The sequence below is a fragment of the Chaetodon auriga genome, chromosome 16 (assembly GCF_051107435.1).
Source record: "Chaetodon auriga isolate fChaAug3 chromosome 16, fChaAug3.hap1, whole genome shotgun sequence".
NCBI lineage: Eukaryota > Metazoa > Chordata > Actinopteri > Chaetodontiformes > Chaetodontidae > Chaetodon > Chaetodon auriga.
The window spans coordinates 1,272,501-1,295,005 of NC_135089.1; the positions used below are offsets into that span (position 1 = coordinate 1,272,501).

At 47.4% G+C, this 22,505-nt stretch overlaps 3 protein-coding genes across 3 annotated transcripts in view; 1 reads left to right on the forward strand and 2 right to left on the reverse strand.

The window, feature by feature from the left end:
• ubald2 (UBA-like domain containing 2) overlaps positions 1 to 1,577 on the forward strand; it is a 10,396-nt gene extending 8,819 nt beyond the window's left edge. Inside the window, exon 3 of the mRNA XM_076753261.1 lies at positions 1 to 1,577. This exon is cut by the window's left edge and continues 1,802 nt beyond it. The gene's annotated coding sequence lies outside the window, so the exon portion shown is untranslated.
• A 2,086-nt stretch (positions 1,578 to 3,663) lies between these two features.
• LOC143333468 (uncharacterized) lies at positions 3,664 to 5,278 on the reverse strand. Its single transcript, XM_076751512.1, has 4 exons — positions 5,242 to 5,278; positions 4,920 to 5,031; positions 4,304 to 4,432; positions 3,664 to 3,873 (listed from the first exon to the last, which is right to left on the reverse strand). The coding sequence occupies exons 2-4, from the start codon at positions 4,963 to 4,965 to the stop codon at positions 3,743 to 3,745; spliced, it is 306 nt and encodes a 101-aa protein (XP_076607627.1). The 5' UTR covers positions 4,966 to 5,031; positions 5,242 to 5,278; the 3' UTR covers positions 3,664 to 3,742.
• Positions 5,279 to 14,345: 9,067 nt separating this feature from the next.
• On the reverse strand, positions 14,346 to 22,476 carry mfsd11 (major facilitator superfamily domain containing 11). The gene is made up of 14 exons (XM_076752147.1): positions 22,263 to 22,476; positions 21,470 to 21,631; positions 21,314 to 21,369; positions 20,750 to 20,857; positions 20,581 to 20,660; positions 20,407 to 20,503; positions 20,236 to 20,294; positions 19,940 to 20,099; positions 18,525 to 18,568; positions 18,362 to 18,427; positions 18,147 to 18,272; positions 17,880 to 18,054; positions 17,006 to 17,141; positions 14,346 to 16,835 (listed from the first exon to the last, which is right to left on the reverse strand). The coding sequence occupies exons 2-14, from the start codon at positions 21,563 to 21,565 to the stop codon at positions 16,674 to 16,676; spliced, it is 1,365 nt and encodes a 454-aa protein (XP_076608262.1). The 5' UTR covers positions 21,566 to 21,631; positions 22,263 to 22,476; the 3' UTR covers positions 14,346 to 16,673.
• Positions 22,477 to 22,505: the final 29 nt, after the last annotated feature.

The following is a 22,505-nucleotide window of genomic DNA, read 5'->3' on the forward strand; positions in this document are numbered from 1 at the left end:
TTTGTCAGCGGCCCTCCTCACACAGGATGCCGCGTTCGTCACAGAAAGGTTTTAACAACAAAAAACAAAGAGTCCCCTTCACCTCACAAGAAGAGGACGTCATGGGGGACATCAGGGAGGGACGGGACGCAGACAGAAAGAGAGGACAAAGACAATCAGCTGTTTGCTCTGTTGGTGTTTGAGTTTCCTGTTTCTTGTGTCAGCTGCTCACGTTCAGTGCAGGTTTGACCGGTCTGTGTCCTCTGTGTCCTCTGTGTCCTCTGTGTCCTCACTGTCCTCTGTGTCCTCACTGTCTGTTTCATTCATTCACTGAGTACAGACTCAACACAACACGAGCAGAAACACACCGGCGCTGTGTTTCGTCTGTGTTCTGTCTGACAGTCACAGCAGAGGCAGACGACACGGTGCGTTCACTTGCCTCGTCTTTAAAGGACCACGTCTGCGTCTCTGCGCCGCTCTGAACGTGAGGCAGGTTTACGTTTTTAGCCGCAGCTGGTTTTCTCTCAGAATCCGCCGTCAGTGGTGTAATCCATCGCAGTGAGCGTTTTCTCATCCATGTGGAGTCTGAATATTCTTTTCTGTCATTTATGTCGAGCAAAAGCAACAAATTTGTTCATTTTAAAGCTGGAACATCAAACGTTTCACAGCTGTTAGAATCTTTACTGTCGAGTTATTGACGGTCGGCTGATCTTTGCATCGCACACTAATTACCTCAAGTGATGGAAAGTAACTCAGTACATTTACTGTAGTACTGTACTTCAGTAGTTTTTCGGTACTTGTGCTGTAGTATTTTCATTTTAAGCTACTTCACACTTCTACGACATTTCAGGGGGAAATTTTGTACTTTTCAGCAGAAACTATGATCCGTTTCTAAAATATGATCCATTGTAATTGATTTCAGACACGTAAACTGCTGCTGTCATGTGAACGCATCATCATAAAAACCCAGTAACATCGAATATTTAACAGCACTCTGCGTACTGAGTACTTTTGATACTCCTTCCTGTTTGTAGTGTAACGTGTGCTCGCTGTGATGGATTACAGCGTCTGCAGGGAGACTCCAGCTGAAATGAATGGAGGTCAACGGACACGAGGAACAGCAGAAATACCACATGAAGACGTGTGAAATGAAAACCAGGCGGTGGATTTCTGATTTGAATCAAACTGCAGCGGTTTGAGGTTCATGCTGGTCTGATCGATGGCTTCTTCTTCTTCTTCTTCTTCTGCTGCGTTTAATGGACGAGCGTCCTCTGACTGGATCACTGACTCCCAGCGGCGGAGGCTGATTATGGAGATCTGAGCCCGTCTCCACCCTCCTCACTTTAGGCGGTCACAAACAGCTGATGTGTCCCGGCTTCCCTGAAGGCGTCACAGAGCGGCGATGCTTTCTGTTGGACGGTCGTCCTCCCGCTCAACGTTTCTTTTGCTCTTACCGAGTGGACGATGGTATTTTTTCTCAGACATTCACTCTGTTTTAATCCACGGCTCTTTTCTAGAGATTTCTCTCAAGTACTTTGTGTTCTTTTCCTCTGTTGAAATTTGTATTTATATGTTTAATAAAACAAGGTATGATCTGCTTCGTGAGGGCTCCTCTTTGGCGTGTTTTGGTGTTACTGGAAGAGCTGAAGGACGGCTGAGAAAGCAGAAAGACGTGTGATTCCAAACTCGCCTTCTCTCTTGAACTGACTCTTCGTTGCATCAGTGAGACTGCAGATTGAGGAAGGATGTGGTCGGAGCAAGTGTCAAACTGAGCGACGTGTGAGTGGCTGAGTACTCGAACGCAACACGGCTGCTGCAGAGAGAAGGCGTGGACTTACGAGCAACAACAAACGATGAGTGAATTAATGAGCTGCTGCTGAAACAGGCCTAAAAACCAACCGCAGGATGGAGGTGCAAAGGATCATGGGGCTTTAAAGAGCCTAAGACGTGACTGAAGACCTTATTTTGGTGCTTCAGCATGAACAAAGTAAAAATGTCACCTAGAATCAGTCACAGGAGACATTTTACTACACTGACAGTACTTCTACTGCTGGTACTTTAACTACATGGACATGCAGTACTTACATTTCATTACAGTTGATTTTACATCAGAGGTCACGAGACGTAAATATTTGGATCCTCTGGTTTAATCATAACGAAGTGTTTGAATTTCAAACGCTGAGTCGTTTTTATATCAAATCTTCATCTCAAACTAAAGGTGTTGGATAAATGTAGTGGAGTATAAAGTACTGTGTCTAAAGTACTGTATCTTCCTCTGTAGTGGAGTAGAAGTATAAAGTCGCATAAAAAGGGAATATTAAGGAAAGTACTTCAGATGCAGTACTTGAGTAAATGACCACTGAGAATGTAATGAAAGATTTCAGAATGATGAGTCTGAACCATCAGAGTCTTCAGTGAGGAGGTGCAGCTCCTCCTCCTCCTCCGTGTCACCTCCTGCTTTCATCTTTGCTCATCAGTGTGTCCTTCCTGCCCTCGGCCATGTTTCTGTGAACAGGATGTGCTCTTCTGTTGGTACTGATGTGTTTCCCCTCATGATGCAACGCTCCGGCTCCTGGCCTCCTGCCACACAGCGCTGACAGCTCCACAACACGGAGGAGTCGTGTTACTCTGGAGGCCTAAATATACAACCTCCATACCGAAACAGCTGAGACGCTGAGCGAACCATCAAGAAAACAGACTGTGATCAGCTGATCTGATCCTCTCTGACACAAACTGACCTGAAATCAGCTCAAAGTCAATATATTTAATGTTCTTCCTCATCAGCTTCACTGATTTCTGTAAATATCTCTTATTGTGAATCTGATGCAGCAACACGTTTCACAGACTGAAAGATGTGGAACGCTCCAAAAACACCTGTTTGGAACATTCCACAGGTAAACAGGCTGATTGACAGGTGAGAGCATCACGACTGGGTATGAAAGGGGCGTCCTGGAAAGACTCGATCACAGAGGATGGAGGTTCACCACTTTGTGAACACATGAAGGATGAAGGAGATGAACACATGAACTCAGTGAACAGCAAAACCCAAGAAAGTCTCAAACCAGCAGTGAATGTGTGTCAGCCTGATTTTGCAGCTCCATCACTGTTCATCACCATGAACACACACACACACACACACACACACACTGTAGACTCACACACACCGCCCTGCACTCACTGCAGCACCACCTGTGGATTCATCCACAGATGAAAATAGTCCCCACACGAGCCTGTTTGTCTGAGAAAACCTGCACTGAGCAGCTGTCTGAGGAAGTGACTGAAGCCTTTAACCATGAAACTGAACACGTGTGAGGTGTTTTCAAAGATTTACATCTTCAGGAGGAACCAATGAGCCACAGACAGGAAGTCAGACAGTGCTGAGAGACGGACAGACGTGTTGGTTTGGGTCTTCTCGTGGGATTTGTTGTGAACAGAATAACAGACTCATAAACCCAGACGTCTGAAGTTTAAACTTAGAAACCCTTGGCAGGCATCTGATCCTGGTGCTGAAAGGTTTCATGTTTGCCGTTTGAGTCCCACTGTGTGGACAAATGCTCTGAAGCAACAGGAAGTGATCAAATTTACACTCAAGTTTATTCATTATTACTGATGTAATTATTAATAACAACAATATTTAAAGTGGCTGATCACAGAAACTTCATTCAGACGGGTGATTTGTGGGACATGTGGTGCATAAAGTGAAAATAAAAGCGAGTGGAGCTGCAGGAGTTAATTACATACACTAACAGCTTTGTGGCGCCCCCTACGGGCCGGCCGGCTCGTCAGCGTGAGGCCCGGCGCTGCTCTCTGCGGCGGCTGAAGCCTGAGTGACGGAGCTCTGAGACGTGCAGCCCAGAGTGGACACGGGCCAGTCCCGACCCGAGCTGCTGGAGGCTGGACAGAAGGGGGGGAATTAGGTGAGACGGGCGGGGGTCACCTGGTGCAGAATGATGTCATGGCTGAAGGTGACGTGTCAGCACCTTCACACTTCAAATATCTGCTCAGATGAAGATTTCTTTATGGACGTAAACGCTGCCTCTCACTCAGTCTGATGTTTGATTTTTATTTTTCTATGTTCGGTTGTTTTGTAGCCATGCGAGCTGCATGTTCGAGGACAGATGGATGGCCATGACCTTCATTCATCGTCCCTGAGAAACATTTCTGGCACATCCAGGAGTCTGAGAGACAGTTTAGCGCTCTGACAGCTGAAGAAATGACGAGTTTGACTGCTATGAATTGCACAAACTGCTCGTTAGCTCAGTAAATGATCGGTTTTATGTGTCAGCCTTACTTTTAATAACACCTTCACCTGTGTGAGACTCACCTGAGCGGCTGCACGGGACGCTCTTGGCACTGTGATGGTGAAGAAGCGGAGCGCCGTGTCCCACCTCCGGAGACGCGGCGGGTCTGTGAGACGGGGAGCACCTGGCTTTGTCTTTGGTTTTGCTCACACCTGCAGCCATCAGAGCACAGGGACAGAGACCAGGGTTAACGAGCGCCACCTCAAACCGTCCAATCACACTTGTTGTCATAAATCCTGTCTGACAGCAGAGACAGCTGTGGATTCACTTGTTCAGGTTCAAGGCCGACACAGCCTCCAGCAGGCGGCCGGAGCAGCTGACAGCTCATATGATAGCCGGACTCACACTGCAGGAGTTTCACCTTCCTGATAACCGCAGGAGAAACCTGGTCTGGGACCCTGGTGGGCACTGATGTTTGGCCCAGTCTGGCCCAGTGGTGATGTGAGGGGGTCCATCCTGCAGCCTGTGTTGCACCATTATTTTCAGACCTTGTGTTTGTTGCTTGTTGGAGATTAAAGAAAAGAACGTGTGAAGTTTCTCCTGATGTGTGTGAAACTCCTGTTGTCTGAGCCAGACTCGACCTCAACACATTTCCCTTCATGGCGGAGGACGAGGACGTTCAAACAGAAAAAAAATTACCGTCTTTGGTGGAGATTGTAGGCAGTTTGGTTTCTGTATTCCTCATAGCAGATGCGTTCAGGCGACCTTTGTAAATATGCCCATCCAGTCCAACGATATCAACCTCCTCTGCCTACCCAGTCATCACACACACACACACACACACACACACACACACACACACACACACACACACAGGGACAGAGTACTCAGTTGAAGTCAAAGTACAGAAGTCTGATCATTACTCAAAGTATCACAGTGCGGCTCATATCTGCAGGTGCTCGGCCTGAATACTGGGACTTCACATCAGAGCAGAAGATGGATGAAGTCTTCTCTGTCCTACCTGAATCAAACCGTCCACCTCGGGCTGGGTGTGGAGCTTCATGGGCTGCAGGCCGGAGCGGCGCTGGCTGGCGGAGGTGACCGTGTGACTCCCCCCGCAGCTCCGCGACACCGTCAGGTGACTGCAGTCCGTCAGCTCAGAGATGCGCTCGCTGCTCGGTCACAGAGAAACACGAAGTCTTTATTCAGCCAATTTTTCTTTTATTTGTCCTAATTGTTTTCTTTGCTCTCTGCTGCTTCCTCCTCCATCGTAATGAAAGTTGTCATGAGCTTTAAACCACGGATCAGCTGCAGGAAAACCACAATCACGACCTGAGAATGATGACTGATTTTAATTATCGACACAGACAAGTAAACTACTTCAACGTCACCCTGAACGTCATCAGGCTGCCAACAGAAAGCATGAAGCTCAGATCACATCGGTCCAGCTGTTAAACACCTGCCAGGTGTCACTGTGAAGTGTCTGTGTGGAGGTAGATCACAGGAGGACCAGCGAGTCCACAGAAATCCGCATGCAGCTGGTGCTCTAATCAGTTCTACCTGCACCCACACCTGCGTTAAAAACCAGCGATCAGTGCAGGTCACACTGAAATCAGCCCACCTCCCTCAGAGACATAAATCCTGTCCACCTGTGTGTCTTGAAGGTACACCTGTATGACATCACCACTTCCACAGAGGCTCTGTTCACGGTCCTCTTTGTCTGGATTTCTTCAGCTTTGACACTTGTGTGCCACCTGCTGGTGAACAGGTGAACAGCAGGCGAAGTGCAGGTAACTGCTCGCTCACCTCCTGTAGTGCTGTCGAAACTGCTCCAGAGCGTAAACAGTGAACGGCCTGATGGACTTGTGTGCAGGGAAGCCAGGACTGGAAGGCAGCTTCACCAAATGCCTTTTATTGGCCAAAGACGAGACACAAACACAGCAGAGCAGACGAGCTCAGAGAGAAGCTTTGTGACGTTTAGGGCATAAAGTCATTATAAAATAAAAATAAACAAATGCAACAGCGGAAATATAAACAGCAGTTAACTCTGGATGCACACACAGTGTGTAAATCTGAAGACAGAAATCAGGATATCGTGGGAATAAACGGTCACGGTCAGCACTGACTCACGGTGTGGAGGTGTACTTGACCACAGGCCGGTCACAGGACAGGCAGTGAAATCTGTCCACGAGCTGTCTGGAGACAAACACAGAGAGACGTCACAGTCCTTCATGTTCGCTGTGTGTAGAGTCCAAGTTAGCGAGTGACGTGCAGACGTACTTCCTTAAAGCTGCGGCGTCCTCGTGCTCCGGAGCTCCCTGCGCCTGCAGCTTCTCGTGGATGTTCCTCCAGCGACCCTCCAGCTGCTTCTTCACAGAGTCCAACTCGATCCTGTTCAACTGCAGTGAGAGCAGAGGTCAAACGCCACGTCACAGGTCATCACAGTTCACTCCCGTCGGCCGCGGGGACGTCTGAACAGTATCTACCTTACACTCCATCTCGGTGGAGAGCCTGTCGACGACCTTGTGCCAGTCCTGCTCCTGGCCGCTCACCTTGTTCAGCAGCTCGTGGAACATGGCGCTGAGCTGCTCCGTCACAGAGTCGAACTGCAGACGGCTCACTTTGCTCTCCAGAGCGCATTTATCTGCTTTCTTCAGACGTGGAGAGACAACAACAAGTTCAGGATCTGAAGACTCGAGCTGCGAGGGTCGAACACGAGACAAGAGCCAAAACCTGCTCAGCAGACAAACATCAGCATTTCACAGCTGCCACGCGCCACAGTGTCTCTGAGCAGGTGATATCACGGGACACAGCTGTGACTCAGGTGACACATTCAGATACGATCCTAAAGCACAGTGTGATGAATCTGTTCTTAAATGGTCGAACATCACACGCTGCACACATGCAGGCCTGTGTTTCCACTGCAGCTCATGATGCTCACCAAGACGCCTCCCTCCATCGACCAATGAGTGGCTGCCTCTGCCGCTGATATGGACTCTGTATTTTGCACATATCTGTGCAGACCTGTCTGACTGCTGGTTTTCTCAGAATTCATTCTTCTGTAAGTTCACATGAACACACTCACGATCTCACTCTCAACCATCTGCTTGTCAGCCTTCTTCTCCTCCAGCTCCTCCGTCGTTTTGTAAAGCTCCTGCAGAAATGAGAGCTCAACAGTAATATTAAGCAATAATTACGAGGAGCGAAGAGCAGGAAAAAACAGATTTCTGGTGCACATAGTTTAATTTTCAGACTTTCCTCGAGTCATTGTTTCACTTTTCAGGACTCAAACATGTCGACACTTGTTCAGTTTAACAGGACAAAAGCCAACAGATGTAAGTAGCGCTTGTGCATACGGTCAGTATCATTACTACAAACACCTTCTCAGAGAGACAAAATCTTAACGGGTGTCATTACACATTTTGAAAAGGCAAAGACAGTAAAGAAGCAGAAAGAAAACAGAGCAGGTGAAAGCAGCTCATCTGCTCACCTCCATGAAGCTCTGCCTCTGTCTGCTGTCCTCGTGCAGGAACCTGGTGGCTTCATGCAGTTTCTCACACTCTGCTTGAAGCTGCAACATGGCCTTCTGCACGTCGCTCAGCAGCTCCACGTTCTGAGGGAGGGACGCACACACGCACACACGCACACACACACACACACACACACACACACACACACACGGGTTGCACATGTGCACTTCAGGGAACATCAGGCTGTAAAACACCGTCTGCTGTTTCTTACCTGAACAGTCACAACAAACCTCAGACACACGTTTGTTTGTGATGACTCTCAGTCATCCAGGTCAAACAGAAGAGGTCTCACACGGCGGCCGTGTGGACTAACGACCCACATGTGACCTCAACGACTCTCAAGGTGTGACTGATGCAGGAGCTTAAACACCTGGGACTCCTCTGGAGTCTTAGTTTATGTGTGTGCTGACGGTTCAACCTTGGAGGTGTGTATTATACCTGTAATCTAGGAATATCAGAAATGGATTTCCATCCTTCAAACATCTGTCTGTGTCAGGTCACCTCAGGTTTTACATTATAGATGGACAGACTGATGATCTGCTCAGGGCAGACCCCAGTCTGATCAGGATCAACAGGTAGAGGAAATGACAGGTCTGCCAGTGTCTTGGCAAACACATCAAGTTTGGGCAACAGTAACAGAGTCTACAGTATTTCTCTCCAGGCCAGAGCTCATTACAGTGGGTTGATTAGAGGTGGTCCTGACAGTAAACTGGGTGAATCAGCTCTGAATCCACACACATCTGCCTCTGGTTAACCAAACCGTCTCCTGGTCCTCGGTTAGTTTGCCTTCATGTCCTTCAGGGCTCCTGTTCTGCCTCCAGTGTGCTGTAAATATCTCTGTTAAAATAACTAACATGGAAGTCAGACTTCATCACCAGCTGCTGCAGTGTTCCTCTGAGCGTGTTTAACCCAAAGGATTTCATGAGGGGAAACGTGAAATGAGCTATTAACTAATAAAAGCTGGGATTTGATGTCAGCGTAGACATACGTCTGCATGTGCCTGTACCTGATCTGCTGTCTGAGCTCATCAAAGGCTCTGCTGTCTGAATCTTGTTCACTGAATTCAGAAACATGTCCTCAAACTGTCCAGCTTTGGACAGACACAAAAGCGATTTGTTCGTCTCACCAACCTTCTCCCGCTCACTCGTCAGGTCGTCTATCAACGCTCTCTGCTGGTTCAGTCGATCCATCAGGTTACTCGACGGATCCCGTGAACCTAAATGTACGACGTGAGGACACAGGAAAAAGCCTGTATTTGCTCTCTTGCAGATGCAGAAGATTGATGCCAATTTCCTGTTGTATGGTAAATATGAAGCTACAGCAGGCAGACTGTTAGCTTAGCTTAGCACAAAGACTGGAAACAGGAGGAAACAGCTAGCCTGGCTGTGTCCAAAGGAAACGAAATGTGCGATCAGGTGATTTAACGTTACCTTGGTTGGTGATGAGCTCTCTGAGGTGTGTCAGCTGTGACTGGTCCACCTTTCCTTCTTCCAGCGCCACAACACGAGCTTCTAGCTTGGTGAACGTGTTCTTCAGCTTGCCGACGTTCCTCAGGGCCTCCACCGTCTCTGGGTAGCGCTCTGAGCTGCTGGTCTTTCGAGAAGGGGGTCCTGACAGACCTGAAGGAGCCCCTGTGGCTGTGTGGGTGTCCATCGCTTCCCTGAGAGCCGAAATCGGTCCAGAGATCGGCGGAGAACTAGGAGCTGCCGGCCTCCCAGCATGCTCGCCGGGGTGGGGGGAGGAGGGCGTGCTGGTCTGAGGAGGTGCAGCGAAGGTGCTGTTGAAAGGTGTGTGTGTGGGCTTGACCGCTGAGGCTGCATCAACGCGCTCCTGTGAAACACAGAGACACGCTGGAGGAGACTGAAGCAGGTTTCTGGGTTGTTTCAGGTCACTGTTCATTTAAAGGCTGTGATGGATGCTCCTGGTGGTGGAGGCTGAGGATCAGAGGCAGATGGTCTGTGAACACTCAGCCTTTTCTAAACGAGTTATTTTTGATGCTGACTGAAATATTTCTAATGCAGAAACAAACTCAGAGCAGGTAACGGGTTCATCTTCTCGCTCTGACGCTGAAACACTACGTGTACGCCTCTGTGGTGAGCAGGCTGACTGCAGTTCCAGCTGTGTCTCCATCACACTCCTGAAACCAGGATCTTACCTCCTGAGGACTTGGGTTCCCGCTGAGCAGAGCTGACTGCATGGCGTCCCAGGTCACACACTGACTCAGCTCCTCTGGGTCTGGATACCTGTGAAAGGCGTCCCTCAGAGATCTCTGTCACAGTGAGAACGGAGCTTTAGTCTTTCTTTCAGCCACATGCAGATTAACCAGAGTAAAGTCAGAACGCTGAAGCTGATTTTATGTTGCAGCATGGAGAAACTTCTCACCACGGTGTCCTCCAGGACGTCCACACGGTGGCAGCACGTCTCCACAGCGGTGAGCGTCTCTGCCTGAGCGTGGACCCCCTGACACAGCAGAGAAGAAACATCCCACTGAGGCTGAACATCACTGATACCTATTCAGTCAGATCTCTTCAAAGTGTCCTCTGACTCTCCGGATGAGAGGAGGGAGGAGCTGACCAATGCGGACCTGCTCATCTGAGTCTGAAGATGTGTGTCCCCATTTTCACCCACACACACATCCTGATTCACTCTGTCAGTGTTTCATTACAGCTGCTTTCAGCTCAAGGCTCACAGGCCTGTTTCACCTGAAATCATCTCACCTTCTGTTGGAGGCGAAGCTCGTTTATCTCCTCCTTCAGGTTGTCTCTCTGGCTGTGGAGCTCCTGTATGAGCGTCATGGCCTACAATGACGACAGAAGACCTCTTTAAAGAATCATACAGTTTAACTATAACGAGCTTCATGGTTTCTCAAATGTTCTTCAGCAGCTGAGATTGAAAAAGGTCTCAGGGGTCTGACTCCTAGGACCATTCATCTGACCTTTGGCCCCAACGCAAGCAACAGAGTTTCAGCAGGGGCCAACAAACAGGGTGAAACACAATCCAAGTGTTACAGATGAGACAAATCAAGCTGCTCCACCTGTTTCACATGAGCCGTCTCAGGCTGATAATCCCGCCTTTAACCACTGTTTCAATTTCCTGTGAGTCTGTCAGGGTTTGTTGGCAGAGTCAACGGCTCTGTGTGTGTGTGTGTGTGTGTGTGTGTGTGTGTGTCACCCTCTGAAACAAAGGAAATTCCTGAGCTGCATGTGAGGTGAGGTGGTGTTTAACTTGTCAATGTGTGCGGACATGAAATGATGCATAGCGACCCCACAGAGCGGCAGCCTGAATGATTAACAGCCCGTTAACGAGCACACGGTCGCTCGTTGCCACTTCCTGTTACTTCATATTTCTACTGACTAAACTGCACTTTTATATCAACTAAAAGCATTCAATTTATTATTATTGAAGACGAAGAAAAATGTACACCTGAGAAGTTGAGACCAGTAAATATTTGCTATCTTTACTAAAACATAAGAAATATTTTAAATGACTTAAAAGATTAACTGACTATTAAAATTGCTGATTCTTTTCTGTAAATTGACTACAGGATTACTCGACCACTAATTTCTGCTCTAAACAGAGACCAAACACCGTGACGGCAATGATAAGAAAACAATAAACTAAAGTAGAATTGGAGAATATTGAAACTGGTCCAAAGCTCCTGGATCGGCCCCAAAAAACAAATGATTTGTTCATTTAGATATTCTGCTCAGTGACACACAGACAAACCGGGTGAGATGACGTCCTGCAGGAGCATCGCTCAGCGACAGAAGAAGAAGAAGAAGCAGCAGCCCGAGGCTTCCTGGGAGTCGCTCTTTAAGCTGCTGCCTCATTTGAAACAGTCAGCCATTAACCAGAGCTGAGTCTGAGCAGCAAACGTCACAGGTTAACAGGTGGACGCCCCGTCATTTACTGTAGATGTGTTTCAGACAGAAGCTAAACAGCTGTGTTCTGACACCCGCTGGCGAGGGCACGCCGGGTCAGCTCATCATAGTTAAGTCAGCAGCTGCACCAGCTGACCCGGATGATGCCCACAGAGGACATGAATCATTCAGACGGGCTTCTGAAAGACACAGCATCACCTGCACCTGCCCGATGTCCTGCTTTTCACCTGAGGGCTATTCATCCCCTGACAACCACAGTCATCTCTGCAGGGGACTAATTACCCCGTATCACACGGGACGGGACGGGGAACGGGGGGGGGGGGGGGGGCAGAAAGAGGATGAGATCAGGAGCGAGATGGAAAAGGTGATGGAGAGTCTGGACAATGTGAGCACATTCTGCTCCGATCAAACTCTGTCATTCGATCCATTTGGTCTTTTTAAGACAGAAGCTAAGCGTTCGCCTGAGGCTGAAACCTTCACCTGTGTCCATCCCTGCCCTCAGCCTGACAGAAACCTGAACGGAGACACGCAGAGGTCATTTGAGATGTCAGGGTGGCGCCCATCTCCCATTGTCCTCTGCTCTGTCAGCAACGGCTTAATGCTGCGCTGAAATATTCACCACGGCCCGCCAGAGATGGAAGAGAAGAAGAAGAGTATCCTGATGGCACAGACTCAGAGGACTCTGTCTTCTGTCCTGTGTCTTACAGAAAACGTCTTTTAACCAAACAGCCCAGGTGAGCAGGACGAGAGCCAATCACACAGAACAATGCATTAGTGTGACTGGCTCTCGTCCTGCTCTGTCTCACTGAAAAACCTCAAGCATGATCACAACCTGGCGGCACCCGATCAGTGACGTCACGCAGGTGTTTTCATCATCTGACAACAGGAAACACCTGCTGTGACGTCACTGCACGGGGCGTGGCCACGAGCAGAGTGTCATCGAGGACGATCAATATGTTAATCCATCAGCAGAAAACTATCAGTGATCAATGGTTAAAGTTTAGAGCAAAAACACTGAACGTTTGACAGTTTCAGCTTCTTCCAGGTACAAACAGCTGCTTTTCCTTTTCTCTGCATGTCATTATTTGTAAATGAGTATTGATCTCTTGAAACAGGACGTGGCATGAAGGCCATGACGGGACTGTTTCTGGATGTTTGAATATTATCGGCAAAGTGTCCTGAAAGCATCAAAAACACTCCTGAGAGAGTTAAAGAGTACAGATCACACTGTGGAAATATAACTGATGCATCAAGCTGCGTCTCCTGTTGAGTCTTTAGTTCTTGTAAATCCTGTTGAGTGCATCACAAAGTCAGACAGAATCTTCATCTGTCATCTCAGTGAAGCTGTCTGGTAAATGTACTGTGGTAAAAATACTTCCCTCAGACATGTAGTGACGAAACAAGACAATACTCCTGTACAGCACTTGAGTAAATATAATCAGTTATATTCCAGCACTATATATAATATTGATAATATCTGATTAGATATCGGATTTATAAAAGCTCGTTTTGCAGCTGTTTGATTCTGGAAAAAGTATAAATTAAATCACTTAATTCAGTAACTACTCAAAGTCAAGCTTGTTTCACTCAATAAAAGGTGTTTTCTGAATGATATTAACGGTGACTGATTGAAAGAGCTCTGACTTTGGACACGTCGTCCTCGCAGGTCTGGATGCGGGACCGGAGTGTCCGGGGTCCGTCCGCCGCCGGGCCGGAGGAGGGGGTCGGGGATGAGGAGGCTGCCTGCTCCTGCAGCTCGGTGCCGGGTTGAACCGGCTGCTCCGCCGTGTCCTCCTCCGCGGGCCGGTCCTGTGTGGGAGCGGTGACACCCACCGGAGCATCAAGGTGTCCGTCGCCGGGAGGAGTGTCCCTCCACCGGGTCTTCTTCTCCCGGATATCCAGCTGCCTCAGGACGGCGTGGAGCAGGGCGTGTAGGGCGCTGAAGTTGACGGCTCCCTTCTGAGGTGTCCCGATGGATAAGTTTAATAAATCATACAAACTGATGTCCTCCTCCGACATTTTTGTTTGTGAGCGGGAACACGGCCGGTAATTAGTAAAGTTAAGCTAACGTTAGCTAGTTTATTAAACTTAAAATCTCATCTCTATGTCCATATTTTAACGAACAAATTCTGTTTGTGACGCCTCCCCTCGATTAACACCGAAAATATACTTGATGAAATAGTTTTTAAAAACTTTAAAATAAGCTTGGCCTTTCTCTAATGTCAATAATCGTGTCCGGCATCCCCCCGGCAACGCTAATCTCAGAGGTTAAGATTTAATTATGTCAAGAGAAATGGCTGCGTCATTCAGACGGATTTACCGGAAAACCGGCGAATTTCCCTTCAAAGTAAAGCTTTGACGAGCACAAACAAAAACCATTGTGATGAACACTGATCGGTAACTGCAATGAAAACCGTTCAGCAGTTGAATTCTCAACAAAATGATGATAATTACATTATTTTTATTTTGCACCAATCTATTACGAAATGTTCAAATTGACGTCCACCAGCTTTAATTTTCAGGCTCTGACCGGATATAGTATTTTGCGTTAGTTACACCTTGACGTCACTTCTCTCTGCGGATTCCCACGTTGGAATCAACTCGTAGCGTTACCGGTTACTAAGGAAAGGGTCGGATATGCGCGCGCACACACACACGCACACACACACGCACACACACACGCACACACAGGTTTCTACAGGTAAACCACACAACTAATGTTGAAAATAATATTTTACTGATAATAAAAACAAGCAAGCAAACGTGTGGGAGCCGTTCTTCATTACTACATTCAAGTATAAAATCAGCTTCAGAGTATACATGCATTTCCCTTAATATCCTTGAAATTGATTGCAATTGCAATAAATTAACTACAATAATGTGCTGTAATTCATAAACTTGACACTGTAAACAAAATGAAAAAAAAAAAAAAACAGCATCTAAGATAGAGTTTCTTGTCCTTTCCCTCTCCAACACGACATCATGCTGTGTGGAAAAGACAACAGCTCTGAGGGCCCGTATTCAGCACTGTGTTGGTTTGGCATCAGATCGGTTTTAACATCAGTGAAGACTTGAGGGGAACGTACTGGACGTGCATTAACGTGCACGGCTGTGTGAGGCTGTGGTCATCGCAAAGGAACCAAACTGTGAGACAGATTAAAGGTCCACGCTTTACATGTGAAAAGCTGACAGTTCGTGACAGAGTGAAGGTCTTCGGTAGCTCACATCAGCAGGTTTATCGTGTGTGAGCATGAAGGAGATCAGACGTGTAAATGGCTTCATGTCACCACGTTTAAGGACGCTCCACTGATTTTACAGATCAAGATTCATTTACACGTTACCACCAAAACACATTGTGTGTGTCCCTGTTGCATCATGGGAAATGTAGGAACCAGCATGTTTCAACCTTGACCTGCCTGCTGCGTAAATTTTGACCATTCTGTGGTTCACAGACCTCCTGTGAGTCGTCAGCGACTGAGGTTTTTTCTTTCTTCTGGCACAAACCAAACAGCCTCTTTACTGCATTTCTACTAAACCATGTCACCCACATGTAATTCTGAAGCGTTTCCTGGAACGCAGAGTCACATGTCGTCCTGACTGTCTGGATCTAATTACAACAAAACCAATTAAATGGCACTTAGTGTGATGAAGGAAGGAAGGCGAACAGTGTAACAGAAGGATGAGGGTGAAAATGGATTTCACACTCAATAAAAAAGAGAAGAAGTCTGGTCTTGATTATGTTTCCCTTTAAGTGCTTTGCTCCCAGTCTGCTGTAATGTGGCTGATCAGTGACTTGAGTCTGAGCAACATCGTGATGACCTGCAGCTTGACATGTAGGACAAACTGGGCAGTACAGCAGCGGATACACAACACAGCCTGCCAGCGTCAGAGAACAGTAATATAACAGACGTATGGAGGCCACCAGTGCTGTTTGTCAGTATTTCATAGTAATCAAGGTTGAATTTGTGCAAATGACATGATTTTGAGAGTGCTAGAGATGCCACAAGAGAGTGGGAAAACTTTAAAGAATGAGGCTGGTATTACTCTGCTTTTATTGTCCTCAAATCTCATGAAAAGACCAAAACCAACACTGTGTTACTGTGTCTGACTCTCTGTCTCTGAGCTCCAAGCCCAAAATATACAGTTTGATTATTAAATAAAACAGCTGCTCACTGTAGTTTCAGTGAACAAACAGGAGGAAATGGAGCACTTGTTGGGACTATTTTCAATGGTGGATGAATCCATATTTAGTGCTGTAGTGAGTGTTTGTGGCAGCAGGACGGTGTGTGTGTGTCTGTGTGTGTGTGTCTGTGTGTGTGTGTGTGTGTGTGAGGCTCACTGAGGAGTATTAATGGAGCTCAGAGGAAGAAGATCGATCAGCTGTGAGTCTGAACCGTCAGCACATACATTCACTGTTGGCCTTCATCTTTTCATGGATTAGTTGACGAGAGGAAAAGCAGAATCTCACCAGGCTGATCCTCTCGGTCAGTACATGCAGCTGGAGCAGCTGTGAACAGCCGCGAGGAAGCTTCATGTTAACACCTACAGCTCATTCACAGTAACAGCATAACTGGTCAGGATGTCGTCATACAGGCAGGCAGGGGACCCTTGACCCGCCCCTCCATATCACTGTTCAGAGGCCTCGAATGAGGAGTGCTTTTAACAAATCTCCACCCATCGTGCCTCAGTGCAGTCTGTTTAAAGTACATCTTCATAATTTGTTCAGATTCATTGGCACAAAATAGTAAGAGCGAGGCCGGGGAGGAGCCGAGACGAGGCGCGTCCTGCGTGCACGCGGCGCGTCCTCAGAGCTTTAGATTTAGAACAAGGAAATGCTGAAATTGAGATTCATGTTTGGTTCCTGCAGCCGCTGCCAGGCTTTGTACGGACCAGAAGGTTCTGTACAAACCAAACATACCACAGTGGTGGCTGGGATACGTTCATCATCATCGTCATCATCGTCGTCGTCCCTGGATGTTTCTCCCAGCTGTGGAGAGCAACACACCTCCAGCTGCGCCCTCCTCATCCTCACCAGACACACATCAGATGCTGCCGTAGTCCGATTCTCGCCTGCTGGACTCGGCCAGCCCCTCGGCCATAAAGAAGGTCACGGAGCCCAGAAAGCCCACCACCACCAGGATGAGCAGCTGCCAGTGCAGCAGCAGGTAGTTACTGTAGAAGAAGGCCAGAGCGGCCATGATGGACTGAGAGAAAAGACAGTATGAGACAGTGAACCTGTGAAACTCAAGTGAGACTCAGTGACACCTGTGGACAAGCTGGTCTGAGGCTGAAGAGTCACAAATCTACACTCCAAACATCTTCTCACACTTTTTAACTCACGTTACTGTCACAGCGAGCCGGGCCTCAGACTCACCTGTATGAACTTGAACACGGCGAAGGCGGGAGCGCTGTCATCGCGGTACATGAAGCCGATGATGCTGAGGAGCTGAGTGTTGAAGCAGCTGTCGCCCAAACCGAGCAAGAAGCTGCAGAGCAGCGCCACCCCGACACTGAGCCACAACACACAGAGAGCACAGCTTAAGAGACGTCAGGTGACCGAGACGCGGTCTGAGCAAACAGATCCAGGTGATCGGAGCCGGAAGAACCGACTGACGCACAGACCTGATCAAATCAGAAACATTCTGTGACGTCCAGCAGCAGCACAGACAAAAAAAGTATTAGAGGAAAAACAAGTTAAACCTCTGCATCGAACAAAGAAAAGAGAACTTGAGCTCACGTCGGCTGACTCATGTTCACTGTGCTGCAGGAAAGAGGAAGAGAAGTCAGCTTCAGTCGGACACAGCGATGGATCCCTCGGGCCCAAACACCGACTGCCTGCTCCTCCACCCTCCGCCAGTTTCCTCACTCAACTCCACGCTAGAATTCATGTTTAACTGTAAACTGAACGTGTGAAGTGCTGCTGATCATTTCAGAGCATTTCTCTACTTTTCATCAGTTATCAGTATCCTGTTTCTGGAGTGTGCTTTCAATGTGATTTAGCATTTTATGCTAAACAACATGTGCTTTAAAACTGGGCTTTTTAAATGACAGCGTTACATCAGCTCCACAAAGACAAATGTTTTTCCAAAAATGAAGCCATTCATGCTTCCAGTCCTCAATATCACTATTAATATTATCAATATTAATTAGAATAATGCTCCTGAGTTACTGAGGTGAGCCGGATTAAACCGGGTGCCTTCAGGTCTGAGCAGAGTCTGTTTCTGAGAAGCTCGCCGTGGTCTTCATACCTGGGCGCGATGAAGGCCTGCAGGTCTGTTCCTGCCTCCGGGGCTATCGGAGCGTCTCTGGCAATGTTGAGGAAAATCAGGTAAAAGGCCACAAAGTGAGTGATGAGCCCCAGCAGCACCACCGGGTTCCTCCCGAAGCGGTTGCACTTGTTCAGCATCCCAAACACGCCCCCTCCTGGACAGACAGAGCAGAATCAGTCTCTGTGAGGGGACATTCCTCAGCTGCAGTGTTTTCCTGTGAAGACGGACTCAGGACTTAGGACTCACCTAAGATCTCACCTATACCGACAAAAATGCCAGAGATGCCGATCAAACTCTTGGCGTCTTGGCCAAACTGCGTCATGGCTCCGATGCACGTCCCGTACACCCCGCTGTAAAAGGTGAGCTCCAGGCCTGACAGAGCAGAATGCATGATTCAGACTCACCATCAGCTCCACCCATTTTAGTCTGACCTCCACCTGCTGCGCCTTGTCCTCACTCACCTGTGTATCCTATGGAGATGCTCAGCAGCAGCATCTCTTTGGTGACGAATATTTTACACGCTTTGACTGCAAAACAAAAGAGAAGGTGGACGTCAGCAAGTGAGGCAGTTGTTACAGCGAGGATCAAAGGCTCGCGAAGAGGAAGTAGTTTTACCAAACGTACCGAAAGCATCCAGAGCCTGTGAGCTGAGGACTGAGCGAGGCGAGCTGCGAAGAGGACGGACACTGATGAGCACGTCATGACACGGACACACACATGGATTTTTTTGTCTTAAAGCATTTTGTCCCTCAACCTTTCACATGCTCATATTTTCACTTGGACATTTTCACCTTCCAGCTCGTCCTTAAACTGGACTTGGTTGCCTTGGGAGACTGTGTCACAGCAGTTTCAAAGAGAAATGAAGAAAAGACAACAAAGGATAGCATTTACAGCTAAAGGTCACCGTCCCATCCTGTGCTGCTCCACCGCCGCGGGTGGGGTGACCGAGGCGAGCGCCTGTCTCTTAAAAAATGTTTTTCCAGGACATTTGGCTGCTTTCCACCTCGAAGCTACGGAGGATTTCTGTGGAAGTCTTACATCTACATAATGTCAGCTAACAATGTGACTAAGTTCCAGGAAATAGGCTCGAGCAGACATCATGTGCCCAAAGTGCGAAGGCACAACAAATACCTCTGACCAGTTTCCAGTTCTTCAGTCTCTGTGCAGTGAATTATTTAGGAATCACTGCTTCACTGGATTCAACAGATGCCAAAAGACACATCAGGAAATCTAAACGCATCAATCTCTTGAACACAGGTCAGTTGTACCCCCTCACGGCCGTTTTATCCAGTCTTTCATTTGCGTCTTGTGGGTTTTCCTCGCTCACGGCTCGTTCTTTGATAATAAATCATCATTTGAGAGGACCTTCAGATTCTGGTATGTTTCAGTATGTTTGTCCTCATGAATATTACAAAGGCATCTGAGACTCATGTTTCACATTTACAGTTTGGTTTTGTGACATCGATCACTGCCTGCTTTTCTCGAGTCGCGTCAGAATAAATGTCTCGATGCTTCCTGAGGACGAGCAGCAGGCTTCAAACAGCCTGCGTCTGTCTTCTTCGTGTCGTCATGTGTCTGTATTTAGGCTTCTAACCTTTTCACCGGCTCGCCTGCCTTTTCTTTGTATTGTCACTCAACATATCTGACTTGAATAAGCCAGATGTGGCCGATCTGTAGTTTGTGGGTTTTACTTCAGTCTCCGGCCTTCAGTCAGTTGAATCTGATTTGCACATGATGTCCCTAATCTTTAGAAGTCATTATTCAATTCAGTCCAATTCAATTTTATTCATACAGCGCCAAATCACAACAGAAGTTGTCTCAGACACCTTCCATTGAGAGCAGCTCAGCATCATATTCTGAAATCCACAGAGACCCGACAGCTTCCCTGATCCTAATTTTCAAAGACAGCTCATTGTTTTCTCCGCGACAGTTTGATGAATTTTGTCATTTTCACTTTCACTCCGTCGTGACTGGTGAGCGACATACAGTGACAGAGTTCAAGGTTTGGACTCATGGGGACTCATCCTGAGAGGGCTCACCTGGCCGTGGAGCAGCTCTCTGTGGACTCCGCCTGCAGCAGCGCCTCGGACGCCTCGGAGGGGGCCGGGTCAGGGTCGGGCTTTCGGATCAGGAAGAAGAGGAAGCAACCCACCAGACTGATCACCGTGAGGGAGATGAACACCGTCTGACGGTCCTTGTCTGAGACACGCAATATGAGTCACACGCTTAAAATGAAGCTTCATATGAGAAGTCGGCCTGGAAACTGGGCTCTATGAATAGACATGAAAACATGCATGTGAGGCAGAGACTTGATTAAAAACAGCTTCTTTCCTACCTGTTATGTGAACGTGTCCATGCCAGGCACAGTATATGTACAGATTCCCAAAGAATAAGCTGCAGAGAGATGAGGGATGTTGAAAAAGTCCTGCATTCAAAACTGAAGACGAACATCAAACAACACACTTCTCCATGAACCTCATGTAGATTCAGGGTCATGCTGGTTCACCTGAACTGCAGCAGCGCCCAAAATATGCCGCTATTTCTCCCAATGGTGCTGTCAGTGGAGTTGGTGGCGAGCACATTTCCCTGAGCCGTCCACAAAACTAAAGGACAAAAAGGAAACCTAAACATGAGGACATGTTCCCTCTGTGGAAACCGTCATTGAATAACGTTTGTTTACCTGCTGCTGCTATTCCAACAAACACAGACGCTGTGTAGAAGCTCCAAGTGTACGGGTAAATGAACATAGCAATGTAGCCGCTGCAGAAGACAACATTAAGACGCGTTAGAAGCCTGAATTTGCGTGAAAATGATGGTGCAGAAGTCGTGTTAGCCAGCACTTGGTTTACCTGTACAAAAGCCCACTGAAAAACATTGACAGCTGTGGTCCAATGACAGCCACCACTGAGGGGGCGATCAGGTTGGAGGCGGAGAAAACTCCATAGATGATGGCCATGCTACAGGTGACAGGCGGCAGGACAGTTAATGCACAGCAGTAACAGGCGATGTGTCCTCTATCCAGCTCACTGAGGACTCTGCTGTGATTCAGACAGACTGACACCTTTTTGGAGGTTTTTTCAAACATTTCTCTTTGCGTGGTAAGATTGAGGTCATGCAGGGTGTTTCCTGAAACCCTCACTGACTGCAAACTGAATTCAGAGCAAACTTTGTTCCCTGTAATGGTTTACCTCAGATTTAATTATCCCTCTGGATTTCTGAGTGCGACAGATTTGATTATAGCAGGTTCCACCAGATCTCTGTCAATTCTGGGAAAGTCTGTGTGTAAGTGTGTGAGTCCACAGCATGTTGTGCTCAGCCTAACATCTGCACGGATAAGATATGAACCAAAATATAAAACTAAACAGACTAAATCATCAACGTGTATGTGGCCGTAAAAGAAAGTAGAAACTCACCTTGTGTACCCGCTCCCGTGGAACTCGGTGCTATTGAAGCTCTTGATAACTGTTTGCTGTAAAGATGAAGAAGACTGTTCAGACCTGAACACTGATGCATCTTAACTGAAGTCATGTGCAATCAATCAGGAATGTGCACCAGTAGATCCAACCTACCTCTATGTTACCGCAGGTTTGAAAAGCGGTGAACATGAACATAAATCCGAAGCCGAGGATAATGATGTTTAACAGCCTCTTCCCCTCTGGACTCATTTTGCAGGATATATGCAAATTCCTTGAGGAAGTGATGAAAAAAATGTACTAGAGAGAAAAGTACATCTGAAAGTAGAAGAACAGAAGCAGAAATGAGAAGAGTGTGACGGTCAAGCAACATGAATGCATTCAACACATCAAACAAGAAGTGTTTTCAAACCAAACTTCATTCAAAAATCTGTTGTTTTATAACACACACACACGCTTAAGGCTGTGACAAGCCCTCAATGCTTTGCAGCATTTCTGCTTTGACAGCACACACTGTTAATTCTGGCATAAGATTCGTCTTCACAACCACTTAATTTCGATAAAATAATAACTTTCAGAGCAGTACTCCACCGCGAGCCACACCGAGCTTATCTCGACGTGTTTCGGTTGAGAGCAGCCAGAAATGAGGGTCCAACTAAAAGTTAGACTGACGTCAAAGAAGAGCTGCTTTATTAAAGAATCGTCCTCCGAATTATAAGGTGGATCGTTTTGATTACCATAAACCCCGTTTGTGTGTTTGCTCAGACATAATGTCTGACTCTAAGCAAAGGAGGTTTTTATTGACGGGTTTTTTACAAGGGGGTGTCTTTGAGTTCATCACAAACCATAGACAGAGGACAGGATCAAGACAATGACCGATCGCAGCACGCAGAGGTGTCCTTTCGTACACGTAACGCCATTGTAAAGAAAAAAAAGTGTAAAAACTTACCAACAAAGCTGACGCTGTTCAGCTAACCCTTCGGCTGCTCCTCTTTGTGCGGACTCAGTGTGTTGTCAGTCGCATAGTTTGCTCTTTGAGGAACACCCTTAGCCACTGCGTGTGGTTCCTATACTTAGCTTAACATGATGGTTTCCGTCACATAAAAGAGACCCTCTGGAATACTTTCACAGCACCGGTAAACAGGACTTGCCGGAAACGAGACAGGGGTTGTCATGTGAATTAGTCAGCTGA